Source organism: Peromyscus leucopus, chromosome 8b (genome assembly GCF_004664715.2).
Source record: "Peromyscus leucopus breed LL Stock chromosome 8b, UCI_PerLeu_2.1, whole genome shotgun sequence".
In the NCBI taxonomy this organism is placed as follows: Eukaryota; Metazoa; Chordata; class Mammalia; order Rodentia; family Cricetidae; genus Peromyscus; species Peromyscus leucopus.
The window spans coordinates 25,992,646-26,011,945 of record NC_051086.1 but is presented as its reverse complement, the minus strand read 5'-3'; the positions used below and the strand labels follow the sequence as shown (position 1 = coordinate 26,011,945).

The 19,300-nt window shown below is 52.4% G+C and overlaps 1 protein-coding gene across 1 annotated transcript in view; it reads left to right on the top strand.

The window, feature by feature from the left end:
- Nucleotides 1–19,300, top strand: part of LOC114695572 — a 111,490-nt gene that overhangs the window by 75,252 nt on the left and 16,938 nt on the right. The window contains exons 38-46 of the mRNA XM_037201164.1: nt 727–920; nt 4,803–5,108; nt 5,280–5,313; nt 5,483–5,816; nt 7,001–7,096; nt 9,132–9,339; nt 12,519–12,685; nt 13,940–14,052; nt 15,068–15,149. Coding sequence (XP_037057059.1) covers nt 727–920; nt 4,803–5,108; nt 5,280–5,313; nt 5,483–5,816; nt 7,001–7,096; nt 9,132–9,339; nt 12,519–12,685; nt 13,940–14,052; nt 15,068–15,149 — 1,534 coding nt within the window. The remainder of the gene's footprint in view (nt 1–726; nt 921–4,802; nt 5,109–5,279; nt 5,314–5,482; nt 5,817–7,000; nt 7,097–9,131; nt 9,340–12,518; nt 12,686–13,939; nt 14,053–15,067; nt 15,150–19,300) is intronic.

Below are 19,300 nucleotides of genomic sequence, written 5' to 3'. Positions count from 1 at the left end.
GGCCGGGGAGGGCAGGGGACCATCAAGCGGCAGCCTGTCCTCCAGTCAGTTTATCAATCAAAACCCACATCCCAAGGCCTGCCTTCTTTGTCTCTTAGTGGGGAAAGTGGTAAGACCCTTGAAAAGAAGGGTCCCACAAGGGCTAGTCCCTGCCTGGGTTAGTATTTCCACCTGACTCCCTACTGGACAGACAGAAGTTTCTGTGTTGAGGGCACACGGCTAGAGAGTGTTTGAACCCAGGCTTGCCCGACTCCAAAGCCTGTGGTCTGGGTGCCCAGCTTCCCTGCCTCCCTTTGCACGGAGCCCTGGTAGAGAACCCTGCAATGGCTCTCCCCGGGACTTCCGGGAGCACTGCTTGAGGTCCAGAACCTCAAGTGCTTACCATCTCTGTGTTTGTTGCTTTCCTGGTCTGGAAGAAAACAGCTGCAAGAAGCAGCGTGGGAGGCAGTTACTCTGGCTCACAGTTTGAGGGTGCAGCCCACCACAGAGGGAGCAGCCCAGAGCCGGGGCAGGAATAGGAAGCTGCTTGCTAACATCTTGGTGGATGAGGCAGCAGGGAGGACAGGAAGTGGGGTAAGGCTATAAACTTCAAGGCCCACCCACCCCTCAATGATCCACTTCCCTACCAAGATTCCATCTCCCAAAGGCGCCACAGCTCTCCCAGAACAGCGCCTCCTGCTGGGGACCTGCAGAAGACCGTAACAGTCCCCATCACATTCCTCCCAGGGCACAGCTGTTTTCCAAGGTGCTGCTGGACCAGGACTCAGCACAGCTGCTCCTAAGGATATCTGAGGGGAGACGAGAAGGCTGGGTCCTCAGCCTGCGGAGCCTTGCCCAGCACTCAGTGGCTGGCTGGACAAAAGTGCCCTCTGTCCTGAGCCTCAGGGGTGTGCTAAAGCAGAAGATGACATTCAGAGAAGGTGAGAGCTGAGCGACGCTGTATCATCAGGGTTCTCTAGAGGGACAGAGCTGATAGAATGAATATATATGGGATTTATTAGGGTGGCTTGCCAGCTGTGGTCCAGCTAGCCCAATAATGGCTGTCTACCAGCAGAAGGGCCAAGAATCCAGTAGTTGTTCAGTCCACGAGGCTATCTTGACAAGCATGCTCTAATGCCAGTAAAGGAGGGGAATTGCCACCTAGAGTGAGAGCGAGCAGGCAGAGAGCAAGCTTCCTTCTTCCATGTCCTTATATCAGCTGCCAGCAGAAGGTGTGGCCCAGATCAAAGGTGGAGCTTCCCACCTCAAAAGATGTGAATTAAAGGTGGATCGTTCTACCTCAGAATATCCAGATTAAAGGTGGGTCTTCCCACTCCAAATGTCTAATTAAGAAAAGTCCCTCACACGTATATCCAGCCACTTGGGTTTTAGTTCATTCCAGATGTAGTTGACAACCAAGAGGAGCCACCACAGATGCCTTAGGCATCTTGGGCGACTGCTTCCTGTGAACTCCTGGGTAGACTGACTTCAACACCAAGAGAACTTGGCAAAGAGAATCTTCAACTAACAAAACTGCAGAGGTTTCCTTATGCAGAACTTGTCAGAGCCTCTAATATTCAAATGAACATTGTCTACCTCTAGAAGGGGTACCTGGGCACAGAGCCTCTCAGGTGTACTGTCTAGAACAGACGAGAACCACTTACCTGGGCCAGAGACATGGCCCAGCCGGTCAAGATGTGTTTGCTGCCAAGCCCAACAGAGCTGAGTTTGATCCCCAGGACCCACACGGTGCAAATTGTCCTCTGATCCCCACATCTGCACTGTGGTTTGCGCCCCACTCCCAATTTTATTTTGAGAGAACCTCCTTACCTGAAATGCTTGGGATGAAAGTTTTAGATTTTAAAACATTTTGGATTTTCAGATTGAGGCTGTGTCATGGTGGTTTGTTTGTTTGTTTGTTTGTTTGTTTGTTTTCTGAGACAGGGTCTTGTGTAAACCAGCCTGGCCTCCAACGCTCTATGTAGCCAAAGATGGACTTAAACTCCTAAATTCTAGGATTACAGGAGTGCACCACCGTGTCTGGTTTCCATGGTGCTGGGCTTGCACTCAGGGCTCTGGGCATGCTCAGTAAGCACTCTACCCACGGGACCCTATCTCCAGCCATCCACGGTGCTTTTTACTTTATTAATTATTTGGTTTTTCGAGACAGGGATTCTTTGGTAGCTTTTGCTGTCCTAGAACTTGCTCTGTAGACAGACTGGCCTCGAACTCACGGAGTTCTGGGATTAAAGGCGTGCGCCACCACTGCCCAGCAGTGCTTTTTATTTTGACCCAGTTTCGATCTTCTGAAGTCAGATGTGTGACTGTTAGGCCATATGACTGGCTGTTCTGACATCATTGTAGACTTAGGGAAATTTTGGGAACAGCACCAAGAATCTGACCTTCCCTCTGCTAGTGAGAGACATTTCCTTCTGCTTTTTCATTCTCACGTGAATGTGTGAGCAGTGTTTTACCTGCCCAGCTGTCTCCCCACCACCCGTACACCACCCACTTTAAACATTCACCCATGTCACACTGGGGACCAAGCTTCTGGCCTATGAGCCTTGGGAAGGGGGACACTGCATTCTACACTCAAGCCAAAGCACAATCCCACCACCAGCATGCTTCTTCTGTGTAGGTCCAATACTCAGGAGCCTGAGGTGATCTTGAGGCTAGCCTGGACTACATAGTGACACCCTGTCTCAGAAACAAACTAAACCAATAAAAGCTTCCCTTTTCTTTTTTGAAGACATTTTTTTTAAGAGATGTAGAGATTTGTTTTTATTTTGTATGGGTATTTTCCCTGCATGTCAGCACCATCAGCATATGGTGTCTACAGAGGCCAGAAACTGGGGTCCTCTGGAAGAGTGGCCAGTGCTCTTAACCACTGATCCGTCTGTCCAGCCCCCTCCTTCCCCTCTCTATTTCCTTCTCAGACGTCAATGATCTGCCATAGATGGGCATTTGTGTTCAGCCCTAGAATCCACGGTTTCAGAATTCTCCATACATCTCTGAGGAAGTTAAGCTTAGTGACTGGAAGTCAGGGTCTGTTTCTCTTCTACCGGTGGCTGCAGGCACACACTCGAACAAAGGCTGGGCAGTCAGCTGGGGTTACTCCCCGTCCCTCATCCTTGCAAGATTCTATTTATTTGAGATTTGGTTCCAGGCTGTCTGCATTCTGCCTGTAGGTCTCAGCCTTCCTTGTTTGTCTTGGTGTTTTTGATGGTGTGCAGCATTAACAGGCTCTAGAGGTCAGGGTTGCACATTAAGACACAACCCAAGTACATTCAAACACAGCACCCTTCCTGCAGTCAAAGTATATATGACCACAGCATCTTCCTGCAGGGCGCTGGGGCCCAGGTTTCAAGACCCAAACTCCCTGCCCTTCTATGAGCCCCGCCAGTACGGTGCTTTGGTAAGGGCAGGGAATGAAAGGTATGTGCCACCATACCAGGGAGGAAAGCCATGGCTTCGTGGACGCAAGGCAAGCACTCTACCAAATGAACCACATCCCCAGCCTGTCTTTATTTAACTTAGTAACAGCAAAGACAATTTTATTTAAATATCTAATTACTCCCGCACTGTTTGTAGAAAAGTCTTTCTGGTCTCTACTGTACTGCCTTTGATCCTTTGTCAAACATCTCCGTTACCACACATGGGTTGTTCCCAGGCTGCAACCTGATTGGCTGGCATTTTATTTTCAGGATTCTTGTGGCGCCTGACCCTTGCTATCCACATTTTGAGGATGGAGATGAAGGGTCACACTTTGTGGTACATATGTCTTAGTTACCGTTCTCATTGCTGCAAAAACAACTGAAGGAAGGGTGTATCGGCCCACAGTTTGAGGTTACAGCCTCATGGCGGACAAGGTGTGGCAGCAAGCTTGGGTATTGGTTAAAATATTAAGGCAACTCCACGTAGTTAAAAGGGAGGTTTATTTTGTGGGGTAACTTACAAGTGAAGAGATAGGTTACAGGGTCTGGGAAAGGTGCAGCGCAGTCCGGCGGTGTTCTCTGGAGAACTCTGCTCGGTCCACCTCCAGTGTCCAGGGTCCAGGAACCAAGAGAGCTCCCCCATCCGGATCTCAGGTCTTCAGGGTCCTCTCTCGGCTCCACCTTGTAGGTGTGACAGTTAGCGAAGCCTCAAAGGGGGTGGTACTTCCAGGTCAAAGCTGGAACGGCTACCCACTACACTTGGGGCAGCTGGTCTCTTTGCATCCAAAGTCAGAAACCTCCTTTTCACGCGGTCAGCCCACGGCAGTGTTGCCTCATTTAGGGTGGGTCTTCTCACGTCAGTTTACCCAGCCTAGAGGACCCCTCACAGACATGCGCAGAGGTGTGTCTTCTAGGCTATTCTAGAGCCTGTCAGGTAGACAGTCAAGATGAACTGTCACAGCGTGGCAGCAGGCATTGCAGGAATCTGTGAGAAAGTTGCTTCGGGAGGTGTGTGGAGCCTGCAGTAGAGCTGAGCTGGAAACATGGATGAAGTTGTCCCGACAGCCCTGGCACACCTCCAGGTGCACATCTTCCCTGCACAGGAGGCCATCAGAGCCACTGGCCTGTAACTCCAGGCTGGGTCTCTCAGAGCTTCCTCGGTGCCATGTTGCTGACTGTACATCGGGCTGTCACAGTGGGCCTGTGGTGGAATGGAGCGCAGGAGTTAGCAGACATCCCTTCCCCAGGCTAGCTGCCTTTAGTCATGTGGGCCTAGAGCATCCTGATGGGGCTGTGGACCACAGTCCCTTCCACAAGTGTTGGCCTCACGGTACCACAGATCTAACAACTTCTCACTCAATATTCTGTTCCTTCCTCTCCTCCCCACAGGTTCTGTTAAGGTGGCCACCGACTCAGCCATGCTGAGCCTCCTCCTGCGGGATAAGCATGAGGAGACAGGGAACAGCAGTTTGCACAGCATGACCTGCACCCTCATCCAGAACTGCAGCCAGGCCTTGCCAGCAGAGCTCCAGCTGAGAGGACGGTGGCAGACCTCCTCCGGAGCCCTCAGGGACCAGGCCAGTGTCCGTGGTGACTTGATCAGCCTGGCCCTGGATGGGACCTGCACCTGGGATCCTGGGCATCGCCAGCTTTCAGGCATCCTGACTGACAGCTTCAGCCGGCTGAGGGACACAGGTAGGAGAGTTCTCAGCTGTGTCCTTTCTCCCAGACTCTGAAACCCTAGAGCCAAGGGCAGGGGCAAAAGAGACCCCTGGAGCCCAAAGCTGTGGCTCCAGGCCTTTCTGTGACTTATGCTTGTTGGACAGCTCTGACCTCCTGCCCTAATTCCTAGGGGCTGTTCTTTAGACACCTGGAGAGGCCCAAGATGTCTCAGCAATGGGTAGACACACTGTCACCCTGGTCCCTTGTTCTAAGACTTGGGCCTTTCTCTTGGTAACAGGGAGCCCCCAGGGATAGAGGTCTGACCCTAAATATGAATGGGACTTGCAGTGGATCAGATGAACTTACCACTGCTGGGGACAGGAAAGTTGTATGTGACACTCCTGGAGTCTCTGGGGACAGTGGGACTCTATGAGTCTGTTTTGGGGCTCAGGAGTCCTGCAGAATTCTAGCTCCGTTCTGACCCATTCTGGATTGGGCTCTTTTGATCTCGCTTTGCTTCTACCCACTGCCATCTGTCCTGGTGTCTCTCCTGTAGGAACAGCCTCCAAGGCTGGGGTGCAAGTAACTGATGCCCAGGATTCTCCCAACCACTCAGCACAGATGGAATGGTGGAGTGCAAACTGTCACCTCGATGGCCACCTTAACTCCTCAGGCCCCATCATGCCCAGCCACAGGCCCTGGGCCCTCCCCTTCTCCATATATGGCCATGGGCACATCCAGGTGGGTAAGGGGGGGCTGGGTTTGGTTCACCCAGTGTGGCAGAAATCAAGGGACCTCGTAGGCTAGACAAGGGAAACAGTTGCTTTTCTTGTTGCTGGGGTGCAATACCTGGCAAAGGGTTGGTCTTGGCTCACGGTTTTAGGGCACAGTCCGTGGTGGGAGGAGAGGAAGGGAGGGGTGAGAGGCAGCTGCTTATGTGTCTGCAGTCAGGAAGCAGGAGAGATGGATGGTGGCGCTCAGCTCCCTCCCCCCATGTTATTCAGTCTGGGAGTGTCGCCTAGGGAATGCCGCTGCCCACATTCAGGCGGGTCCTCCCACCTTAGCCTAATCTAGAAAATACCTCAGCAACATGCCCAGAGGCTTAGCTCTCCCCTGATTCTACATCCTGTGAGGTTGAGAACTGCTAGCAGCCATCACAAGGGACCTGCCACAGTCACGCACTGTCACTCATATGGTCACTGTCACTGATATGGTTGTAAAGGGTGGAGCTAGGCTTGGAGAGGCAGGCTTGTCATCTTATACTTGGGAGGCTGAGGCAGGAGGATTATAAATTCAAAGCTAGCTTGGGCAATTTTGTGACACCCTTTCTCAAGAAGAAAAAAAAATTTTTTTTTGAGGCATGATTGCTCTGGGTAGCCTCTGCTGCCCTGGAACTCACTCTGTAGACCAGGCTGGCTGTGAACTCACAGAGATCCACCTGCCTCTGCCTGGCACGCCCCCCCACCCCCCCAACCCTGCCTCCAAGTGCTGGGATGATAAAGGCATACGCCACCACCATCTAGCTCAAGAAGAAAATTGAAAAGAGCATTACAATTGTGACCCCAGAGATAGAATGCTTGCCTAGCTTGTGTGAGGTCCTGGACTCAATCCCTAGACACATACCACATACACACACACACACACACACACACACACACACACCCCACACATATACACACACACACTCACACACCACACACACACACACACTCACATCACACACACTCACACACCACACACATACACACACTCACATACCACACACATACACACACACATACCACACACACACTCTATGCCTGTTTCCTCATCTGAAAGGTGAGCTGCTTGACAGTCACTGCCTCCCATAGAGGCTCAGATGAGGAACCTTCTAGAACAGTGCCTAGTGTCAGAATGCCCAGACTTCCCACCTGCTGTCTCCACAGGTCCGCTGCAGTGGAGACACCTCACCTGCTCAGCTGTTGGGTCCGCGCCAGGGGAACACTGACGAGTGGCCTCGCCAGTTACCAGAGTCTGACCTGGTAGGGTAGTGAGTCATAGAGGCCTGCCCCCCGGGGTTAACACGGCCTTACCACTGGGGACTGCTGGCAGTACAGGCTAGGACTGAAGCCCTGGCCGAACCTTTGTGGTCCTTGTCCCCAATCCCCTTTACCCTCTGTGATGTGCACTGTTCTCCAGCTCCACAAGGCCTTGGTTCTTCCTGGCGGTCCATGAACTATCCCTTCTGCAGTCAGACATCAGCCCAGAGCCTGAGGGTTTCTCGCCAGCCTCTGCCATGGCAGCCAGGGTAGTGGGTACTCTAAGCATCACGGGTCAGGCAGACTCCAGGCCTCTGCTAATTCTGAGCTATCCCTGACTGGGTGCAGATGAGGAATTATTTCCTACGGATCAGTGTGCTGATGTAGGGCAGTGTCTGTGCCCTGTCCCAGGCCCCAGCTCCAGGACCCAGGCTGAGGGTGAACTGCACACAGGACCCACTGTTGGGACCGCCTGCTGACATTGTAAGGGAGGGCTCTCTAGGGAAACTGGTTACAGGCCTACCCAGGCTTCAGTGGCTGTAGCGGCTTACCCTAGTGGATGTGGCTCTGAGGGACATCTGAGGGGTGGGAAACAGAGGTGCCGGTCCCTGCACATGCCATTCCACCTGACGACAAGGTCCACTGAAGGAGCCTGCAGAGCCTGGCAAGCAGCCCAGGATGCGGCAGTCCAGCAGAGCTGATCACACCTGGGGCCTCAGAAGCTGGGGGCAGCACTGTGGGGTCGGGTGCATGGTAGGACCCCGTGGAGAGAGCTTCCTGTGGCCCCCGGTGGAGAGAGCTTCCTGTGGCCCCCGGTGGAGAGAGCTTCCTGTGGCCCCTGGTGGAGGGAGCTTCCTGTGGCCCCCGGTGGAGAGAGCTTCCTGTGGCCCCCGGTGGAGAGGGGCTTCCTGTGGCACTCTCATATGAGTGCCACTCTTCAAGCTTGCCATGTGCCCACAGGCTAACCATCTTCCGAGATTGGGTTTTAGAAGTGTGGATCTGAGGCAGGGAAATTGATTCAGTGGCAAAGAATACTTGCTCTTGTGGAGGACTCAGGGTTAACTCCAAGCACTCACGTGGCAGTTCAGAGCCATCTGTAACCCCAGGGATTCAGCACCTTCTAACCACAGGCACTGCATGTGTGTGGTGCTCAGGCATACATGCAAACAAAACATCCACATACATGAAATAACAGTACTTTAAATGTGAATCTGGTCTGGCAGGTTTGGGGCAGCCTGAAACTGTGTGCCTGGGTGACACCAACAATCCAGGTCCACAGCCAACACTGCAGATGGTTACGGGCAGGGACGCCCACCTTAACTCTAGTCCTCATCTTTCTCAGTAATGAGGGTGGAGATTTGACCTGAGGCCTGAGACAGCTGAAGGGGGAACAGGGGGAGCCGTGTGCAAAGGCCAGCAGGCTAGGCATGGTGGCTCTGCCTTTGATCCCAGCACTTGGAGGCAGAGGCAGGTGGATATCTGTGAGTTTGAGGCCAGCCTGGTCCACAGAGTGAGTTCCAGGGCTACATAAAGAGACCCTGCCTCAAAAAATAAAAAAATAAAGGAGGAGGAGAAGATGATGATGATAGAGAATAGCAACCATTGGTAGTAGCTGATGAAGGAGCAGAGTCATATTCTAATAAAACTTTATTAATAAGAACAAGTGCAATGCTGGGCAGTGGTGGCACATGCCTTTAATCCCAGCACTCGGGAGGCAGAGGCAGGCAGATCTCTGTGAGTTCAAGGCCAGCCTGGTCTACAGAGCGAGTTCCAGGAAAGGTGCAAAGCTACACAGAGAAACCCTGTCTCAAAAAACCAACCAACCAAAAGAACAAGTGCATGAGCTGAGCACTGTCCAGCTGTTTCCCACCATGAGGGCATCTCTGCTCTGTTGTCCCTAGGCCACTCTCCATACCCCACGTCACTCAAGGGAAGCTGTATGACTTCAGGGCTGCTCTTCCCATGCCTTGGTCCTGAAACCCTGGAGCGCTGGGGTACAACCAGCTTGGGATGGTCCATCCTTACCATGTCCCCACAGGTCTCCATGGACGTTCGTGATGGTGCCGCCAGCTTTGAGCACTCCACACATATCTCAACAGGCCCTATGTCCATCAACTGCTCTGTCAACTACTGGGCCCATGACAGCCGTCTGGAGCTCTGGGGCCACAGCCGACATAACAATGAGGCCCTGCTGCAGACTGGGGTCCCGGAGAAGCTGGACCTGCAAGCTGAACTACAGATGCAGGGTGAGCCTAGGTCCAGAGTGCAGCATCCCCTGGGCCCAGATCTAGTCCCAGCCTTGACCCAGGCAGGCTTAGCTGGCTCTGGGCTCTGGGAATGGCCATGATAGCCTGGTCCTCCAAGGGCTGCCCCTTAGAGATACACGATTTCCCAAAGTAGGGGGCTAGAAACAGCAAGAGGTTTACTCTGAATTCTGGCCAGGCATCTGAAATTACAGTACAGGTGGCCTGGTCTCCCTCTGGTGGTCCCAAGGGACTTCTGCTGCTGGCAGGATGTCCCCTAGCTACACAGATCATTCCAGGCCATCCTCTCTCCACATGGGACCACCTCCCTTCTGTCTGTCTGTTCTCCTACAAGGTCACCAGCATTGGGTTCGGGTCCCAACACCTCCATTGTCACCTTGTTTTTATTTAGCCACACCTGTAAAGCCCATTTTCTAAGACGGTCACACTCACAGGTATAAGAGGTAAGAGTTTAGAGTGGGGACATAGTTCGGCCCGTCATTAAGGGGAGGAGGAGGGAAGAGCCGCCAGGGATGGAGCACTCACTGCATACCTGCCAGGCGAGCTTTGGGCCACCAGAGTACTGTGACTGCACAGCTCTCTCATTCACTGTGCGTCAGCTCCGGAAGGGCCACTCTGAGAGTGACTAACAGCAACTTGAAGGAGGAAGGCTGACTTCCAGCTTACAGTTCACTGTGATGGGAAGCTGAGGCAGCGGGAGCCGGAGGCAGCTGCTCACATCACACCCACAGTGCCGAAGCAGAGTGAGATGAACGTTGATGTTCAGCTCAATGTCTCCTTTTTATTTGGCGGGACTCCAGCCCACAGGATGGCGCTGCCCACATTCCCACCTCAGTTACCAGTTCTAGAAAGTTTCTCAGAGGCATGTGCAGAGACTGAGCTCTTTGGTAATGCTAAAACCTGTGAACTGAAGCCAATCTTGATCATCAGAGCCTCAGAGCCCCGTCCCTCAGCCCTTCATACTCTTCTCTTCCTTCCATTCCTTCTGCAGCTCAGAGAGGTGGAGTCCCCTGCTTCAGGCCACACAGCTGGCTTATAATGAAGCCAGGCCTTGAACTCAGTCAGTCTGATTCCCGAGTCTGGCTTCACATTCTGCCTCCCTCTGTCCTCCAGACAGATGCAGGGTTCTGGCTCTAGACCACTCTGGACCCTGGGTGGCTTCCCTGTTCTCTGGATCATTTTCTACTGACCTCAAATGTTTCCATCTTTGTTATTCAGCCTCCTGGGGGTAAATGGAGGCTTTGCTCATGCTGGGGCCTGAGCTCACTCGTGAGCTGGCATTGGGCTTGCTGGGACTACACTAGCTCCTAGCCCTAGAGAGTCCCCTCCCCTCCTCCACTGCTGTCTATGTCTAGCTGTCCCAGCCAACAATGACACTTCCTGTTTAGTGTTGGCTTTCATGGCGTCTCTGATAGTCAGGAGTCCCCAAGCATGAGATCCATGTCCCCTCCCCTCCCTTCTCCTACACATAGCAGATGTGTGTGTTTGAATATGGGATAATGCAAAAAGAAAATGAATATTTTCTGACCCCCGTGCACTCCCACCTCTGGATCCTCTGGGTGTGACGTCACCTGGGTGCTGTCTTGAGGTGGGTGGTGTTATTTATTAAGTGGCGCTGTTTACCGTGCGAGAAAAGCCACAAGGTACAACAAAGCCCACTATAAGAGTTTATTAAGGGGAGGAGATAGAAGGGGGTGCTTAGGCCTATGGAAAGATAATGCAGGAAGAGAAGGAGGAATATGTAGAACCCACTTTTATAGATTTCCCCACACACACATGTGCATATGGGCTTATGTAGCTACACCATGCATGTGCATAGATTACGTGATCACGCTGCGCACAAGTGACCTGATCACACAGTGCACGGATTAGGTAGGACATAAGGCCCTGGGATGACTGAGCATCTTGTCAGCAAACGTGCAGTCATGGGGGAGTGGCTAGGAATTCTAACAGGTGGGCTGCAACCATTTTACAGATGAGGAAATCAAGGGTGAGCCTTGAGGCACTGGCCGTCCCCCTGGGCTCAGACCTAAGCTATGAGTATCACCTAGCATGACCCCAACTTCTGCCACACAGTGGGAACCACCTACTCCTAGGCTCCTAGATCCGTCAGTCATTTTCCATACACAGCAGAGGACGTGTGGGGGGAGAGCTCTTGGACCTGCCTGCTCTGGAGGGTCCCATGTGTGACACCCATGGGGAAGTGGCCCCTCTGGAGGGCAGAAGCTGCCAGCACCGTCCACATGGCAGGAGGGATGGGATGCTACAGCCCAGGCCAGGTCCTTGGTGACCTCTGAGCCTGTCACTCAAGGAGAGCTGCTGCTATCCGGCCCATGCACTGTCAGGATAAATCATTCAGTGTAGCTAGAGATTTCCTGCCTTGCCCACAGTCAGGACAAATCTCTGTCACCCACCAGTCCCACAGCTGCTCAGACCCAACAAGTAAACACAGAGACTTATATTGCTTATAAACTGTATGACCGTGGCAGGCTTCTTGCTAACTGTTCTTATAGCTTAAATTAATCCATTTCCATAAATCTATACCTTGCCATGTGGCTCGTGGCTTACCGACGTCTTCACATGCTGCTTCTCCTGGCGGTGGCTGGCAGTGACTCCTTCTGCCTTCCTGTTCTTTCTTTCTCCTCTCTGTTAGTCCTGCCTATACTTCCTGCCTAGCCACTGGCCAATCAGTGTTTTATTTATTGACCAATCAGAGCAATTTGACATACAGACCATCCCCCAGCAATTCAGTCTTGGCACATTCACTCAGCAGGTACTTCTGAGTGCCTGCTGGCCAACGACTGTGCTCGCAAGCTCTGCAGAGTGCAGGTAACGCCTACCTAGGCTGGTGTTCCCATGAGGCACAGGCTGCTGTGCCCTGTGATGTGGTGATGCCCAGCACTGAAGGGCGGCAGGTGGGAGTGGGGTGGGGCTTCTCAGAGGAGGGTCTAGGGGATGTCTTATGATAGATGATATCACAGGGACTTGAGATGGTGACAGCTAGCCTAAGGTCAGTGGATCCCTCCAGGCCTACCTGGTAGCCTTTCTGCCATTGTCCATGGGTTTTTGAAGCACATCTCCATTACAGTCTGCTGCATTCCTCTCCAGGGAGGGAGGGAGGGGAGTTCAAGTTCTCATAGTTCTTTTTGTTTTGCCTTTAGAGACCAAGACGTGGGCCCACGTGGTCCTCCGTGGCAGGGACAGCAAAGTGAGTGTGGATGTGGCAGCCCTGCTGGCCCGGCGGCCAAACGGCACACTGGAGCTGACAGTGAACACCAGCCACACCGTGCAGGCTTTCCAGAGACTAGGCCTGCCCTTCAACAGCCAGGTGAGGGCCCCAGGCCAGCAGGCCATTCTCCAAATGTGTTATCCCTCATCCAGTTTCCCATGTGTAGAGCAGAGGATTGTCATGTGGTCACAACACTTTACAGTTTGCAGAGGCTCTTTAAACAAACAAAAACAGTTGTAGCCCGGGTGTGGTGGGGCAGGCCTTTATTCCCCGAACTTGAGAGGCAGAAGAATCTCAAATTCAAGGCCAGCCTGGTCTACTGAGAGAGTTCTAGAACAGCCAGGGCTACACCAGGTTCCTGAAACCCTGTCTCAGGAAAACAGACAGTTGTAGCCAATGCCTACGAAGCAAACTCCTTACACTGCAGGCCTGGGGTCCTGCAACCGTTCTAGGTCCTGGCCAGGGTCCTTTTGGCCGGTCCAGCAATGAACCAGAGCTGAAGTCCAGCTCACCTTTGCCAAGGAGATAAGGCCTAGTGCTGTGAGCATTGTTTAGTACTCTGGGCTCGGGACTCAGTGCTGAGAGCAGTACTCAGGTTGTACTCTGCTTTTCGTCCTTTTGACACCCGCTGATGGGCAGAACAGGACATCTTGTGAACGCCTCCTCGAGCTCAGAGCCTGGCTCTGTCATCCCCAGCTGTGTGACCTTGAGCAGATGGCCTGCCCTCTCTGTGCCCCAGTCTCCTCGTGTGTGAAACAGAGATAGTAATACTCCTGTCACATAGAGCTGTGCAGATCCAGGTTGTTAGCTGAGGATGCTGGGACACCATTGGCTGTGACAATGTTGGTGGTGACAGGGCCATCGTTGTCCCTGGGTCACACAGGAGGTTTAGGTGACTCGCTCAAGCTCATGTAGCGAGCAGACAGTGGAATGAGGACTCCACCCCGTGTTTCTGAGGTCCCCACTGCATGGAGCTGCACCCTGGCCACGTGTCTGTGATCCCCTGTGCCTTGTTCCCACAGGCCTGTGTCGGTGCCCACAGCCCACCTCCAGCCACTGCCTTCTGTCCCACAATTCTGCTGAGAAGGGAGAGGCAACGCCTGGTGGTCCTCCTTGTGTAGAGTCTGGACCCCACAACTGAGAACACCAGACTCCCCTTCCCCCAGTTCATCTGGTTCTGAGCCCTGCCCATGAGCCCCGTGTGCAGGGGAGCCAGGAGCCAGGGCCTGCATGCTTGCAGGCTGGGGAGGGTCTTGCTCTGGGAATGTGAATCTCACAGTGTCTCTACTGACCTCTGGGGTCCTCAGCACCCCCAACAGTGTGTCTTGTTCTCTTTCCCTCCCCTAACTTCAGTTACTATTCCGAGAACTCTGGACCTTGGAAGACATGAGTTCCTTCCTGCAAATCACTTGTGACACCCAAGATATTCTGTTCCTCCATGTCCATGGCCAGAACCATGCCAACAGGTGGGAGCTCTTGACAGTTCTGGGGGATGCCCAGGAGGAGGGGAACTGGAGGCAGCTGGCAGCTGGACACTGCTGGACACTAATGAGACATGGTGGCTCCCCAACTCATCACAAGCCACTCTGGGAGGCTCAGAGAGGCAGAGTGGCTTTTCCACCTTTTCCAGGGTCACCAAGTTCTTAAAAAATTTCCTGGCCCCTGGGAGGCAGAGGCAGGCGGATCTCTGTGAGTTCGAGGCCAGCCTGGTCTCCAAAGAAAGTTCCAGGAAAGGTGCAAAGCTTCACAGAAACCCTGTCTCGAAAAAACAAAACAAAACAAAACAAAACAAAAAAAAAAATTCCTGGCCTCTGGGACAGCATGCAAAAGTACACACACACACACACACACACACACACACACACACACACACACACTCTCACACTTTCTCTATTATCAGCCACTGGTCTTAGTGGAACTGCCTTGGGGTTGGGGACTCTTTCCTGTTAAGGGGGTGTGGGTTACCAGCTCCCCTTCTTGAACTCAGTCCCCACTTGTTAAAGGTGTAGCCTATGATTCTCACCGGGCTGAGGTTGTGCAGTACCTGGGAGATTCCTGGTTGCTAAGCCAGGAGAGGAAGGCTGCTAAACACCTCTGGGTGCACAGAACAGCCCCAGCTGCAGACCGTGGTCCCACGGATAAGCAGCTGGTGGAAGGGCTGGTGGAAGGTCCCCGGGAGGAAGCTGGGATGCCTAAGTGGTCCTGTTGCCCGCATCCCAGAGGGTTTGGTGTGCAAACCCAGGAGTTTGGGCTCTGGGAAGACACAGTCCAGAGTCAATTTCAGCCCTTCATAGGGAAACCGAGATTAAAGGGAATGGTGCAGAACTGGGTGGAAGCTGGCCTGGGACCCGTGACCCAGTACCCTGGTGACTGACCACACTTGAATAGACTGCTCATATTTGGGGCTTCCGACCCTCTCACCCGGGTAGTGCTGAACGGGATCCGCTCATGCCAGCCCATGCTCTCTTTCCTTGCTTCCAGTAAAGAGCTGCTGCTGCAGGGCAGGCACCACCTCCCCTCCCTCCTGGGCTGCTGTCCCCGCTCAGCTTCCGCCACAGCCAAGGTAACTGCCCCAGGACCCCAGCTCCTAAGTAGCTCCAGACACTGCCCGAGGCAGTCCTGTGCGGCATGGGCTGCTGGGGTGTGTCTGTACATCTTTGTCTGTCAGAGGCCTGCATTGGGCCCCAGTGGGCCACCCCCAAAACTCAGGCTCTGACTTTCCCAAACATCTTGACGTTTACATTCCAGAGGGGCCCAGGGGACCCTCGAGAGCTGGGAGGTCTGCCCGCCCTGGCGCCTGATGCCTGACGCTGTCCCCCCCCCCCAGCCTGGAGTGCCCCCAGCAGCTCCAGCAGATGCCGCGGCCCCTTGAACAGAGCCAGCTCCACACCCTGACTGCATTACAGGGGGCTGGGGAGATAGGACGGCTTGTGAGACCGCGGCTGAAGGCCTCTGCACTGTCACTGTGTCCTTGTCTGTCTCTAGTACCCAAATAAGGAGCTTCTACAGGGGATGCCCGCCCTTGGCACAGGGACCAACATAGAGCAGCTGCTTGGTAAAGAGCGAGTGGCTGGGCCTGCCAGCTAGCGGTACCGGTACCTCCCCTCCCTCCCCCTCAGGCTCCTGCTGCCTTCCCCTTGGTCCTGCCTGTAACTTCCTGGGCTGGGCCTGGCCCAGGGCCTCCTGCACACTAGCCAAGCTCTCTACCACTGAGCTGCACACCCCTCCACCCCAATCCCGGGCCTCTGCATTTTCCTACCAGCCACAGGCTTCGTCCAGAGCCCCCTGATCAGGTCCCAGCCTGCCTCTGTTTACAGAGCACGGTCTGTGTGCAGCCCTCCCTCAGTGAGTGTTTCCTCAGCACTGCAGTCAGAGAACATCTTAGTTTCTTTCTCAAGCTTTACTTAGGCTAGCTTCAGCCACAGGGAGGTAACTGTTAGACGCCCACATGTGGCTCAGTGGCTGGACGCTAACTAATGCACAAAGCCCTGGGTTCCAGCCCCAGCCCCCCACAAGCCAAGCATGGTGGTACATACCTGTAACCCCAACACTAGGGAGGTAGAAGAAAGAGGATCAGCAGTTCAAGGTCAGCCTCAGCAACATAGTTCATTGTAGGCCAGCCTGAGCTACATGAGACCTGTCTCAATCAACAACAAATCACCACTAGACAGGGCAGACCACACATTTCAGTGTGATTGAGTTAACAAGGCTCTGTCTCTACTCCTAAAGACCTTGTGTTTTGTAGAACAAGGATTTACATATAACACAGTATAATTACAAAAATCGGTATGTTTAGTTCCTTAGAGACCTGGTCTTATGTAGCCCAGGCTAGACTTTCCTTTTAGCTGAGTGCTTTTTTGAATTTGAGGTGTTCAGATGGAATAAAGGTGTAAGCCACCACACCTAGGTTATGCAGGGCTGGGCCTGGAACCCAGGTGTCACTCTCTGTTCTGTTGATGTGAGGAGACACCGTGACCATGGCAACTCTTATACAGGAGAACATTGAACTGGGGCTGGCTTACAGGTTCAGATTTAGTCCATTGTCATCACAGCAGGAAGCAGGACGGCATGCAGGCAGACATGTGCTGGAGAGGTAGCTGAGAGTTCTACTTCTGGATCCACAGGCAACAGGAAGAGAATGAGACATTGGGCCTGGCTTGAGCATCTGAAACCTGAAAGTCCACCCCCAGTGACACACTTCCTCCAACAAGGCCACACCCACTCCAACAAGGCTACACCTCCTAATAGTGCCACTCCCTAGGGACCTATGGGGGCTGTTTTTATTCAAACCACCACACCAGGACTTCTTGAGTGCTAGGCAGTCACTTTACCAACTGAGCTATATCCCTAGCCCCATTTTTTATTTTAAGACAGTCTATTTATATAGCCCAGGCTGGTCTTGAACTCACTATCTTAGTTAGGATTTCTATTGCTGTGAAGAGACACCATGACCACGGCAACTCTTATAACAAAAACATTTAATTAGGGACTGACTTACATTTCAGAGGTTTAGTCCACTATCGGAAAGCAGGGCAGCATGCACAGAGACATGATGCTGGAGAGGGAGCTGAGGGTTCTGCATCTAGATCTGCAGGCAGCAGGAAGAGAGAGAGACACTGGGACTGGCGTGAGCATCTGAAACCTCAAAGCCTGGACGCTTCTTCCAACAAGGCCACACCTCTTAATAGTGTCAGTCCCAATGAGCCTATGAGGGCCATTTTCATTCAGACACCACATTCCACTCTATGGCTCCTCCAACAAGGCTGGTAGCCATATTATAATGCAAAACAACATTCAGTCTAATTTCAAAAGTCCCCATAGTCTACCACAGTCTCAACAATGTTTAGAAGTTCAAAGTTCAGAGACTCTTCTGAGATTCACGCAATCTCTTAACCGTAATGCCTGTAAAATCAAAATGAAAATTAGATCACATACTTCTAACACATAATGGTACAGGATATACATTACCATTCTAAAACATAGGGAAGGGAGCACAGTGAGGAAATACTGGACCAAAGCAGACTGAAAACCAGCTGGACAAACTCCAAACTCTGCGTCTCCATGTCTGATGTCAACGTGCTCTGCAGATCTCCAACTCCTTTCAGCTTTGTCCACTGGAGCACACTTCTTTCTCTTGCACCTGTTAGCATCTTCCCTTGGCAAGAATCCCGTGACTCTGGCATCTCCAACACCTTGGGGTCTCCAACACAGGCTGGGCTTCACTTTCACAGCTTCACATAATAACCTCTCTAGGTCTCTCTTCAGGGACACCCCTGACACATGCCTGACCTCAGCAGCTTTCCTTAGCCATGGAGGGAGATTCCATAACCCCGTCCTTATATCCTTGACTCTAAAGCCAGAACCACATGGTCGAAGCTGCCAAGTTCTGCTGCTTGCTGGGGCTGGAACATGGCCCCCTTGTTCAAACACATTTTCACTAGATTTCTGTTCTTGATGGTTTCCTTCACTGTCAAAGCTTGGCTGTCCTGGAACTGGCTGGATCCACAGGCAACAGGAAGAGAATGAGACATTAGGCCTGGTTTGAGCATCTGAAACCTGAAAGTCCATCCCCACAGTGACACTCTTCCTCCAACAAGGCCACGCATACTACAGTAAGGCCACATAGTCTCATAGTGCCACTACCTATGAGTCTATTGGGGCCATTTTTATTCACGCTATAACACTCACTATGTAGCCCATACTGACCTTGAACTCACCATCACCTTCTCCTATTTTCCCTGTCTCAGATTCCCCAAGTGCTGGAATTATAGGCTCATGTCTCCAGGCCTGGTACAAACTTGAATGCTGAAATAACACTTAGATAATAAAATTCCCCAACTGTTTTGTAAGATCTTTTCAAATATTCAGCCCTGGGTTTAAACCAATGACAGGGACCAGAGCTGCATGGGATGCTTTGCACTATGCCACTTTTATTTTGTTATCCGCAAGCAGAAGTCTGAAAGCTTGGCTTTAAAAAGCCAGAAAGTGAATGCAGGGGTGTGAAGTGCAAGCCACAAGCCACCCTGTCCCTGGTGTAGCCACTCAGTCCTGTCACCGCAGGATAATAGCTACTATGGTCAATGTGTAAATACTCAAACAAGACTGATAACAATCAAATGAGGGGTGTGCAGAGGACCTGAGTTTGGATTCCCAGCACACATACAAAAAGCCAGGCATTGAGGGGCGCTCACCAACCTAAGACAGAGCGCCTGTGTGGCCTGGGCAGGTGTCTCCATGCAACCTAAGTCAGAAGCTCATTTTTTAGTAAAAGGGGGACCTGTAGGGCCCTGGCCCCTGTTTTGGATAACTGTTGCCTTGCTTGCTGACCTTGACCTTGATATCCTCCCTATGCTAATTCCCTGCAGGGTTCCACCCTCCTGAATGCTTAAGGGAAGTTCCTTGTCTGTGAATCCTGCATAATGGGCGTTAACAGCTTAGATGCAAGATTGTAAAACGAACTTCTGCCCTCCAGGGTTCTCCCACTGTGCTGTAAGCCTGTATTTAAGACCTCCTCCCTCCTTCAATAAATGACATTCAGCATTAAAAAAAATTAATTCCTTTAATCCCAGCACTCAGGAGGCAGGGGCAGGAGGATCTCTGTGAGTTCAAGGCCAGACTAGTCTACATAATGAGTTCCAGACTGGCCAGAGCTACATAGTGAGACCCTGTCTCAGATAGATAGATGTATGTATGGATGTATGTATGTATGTATGG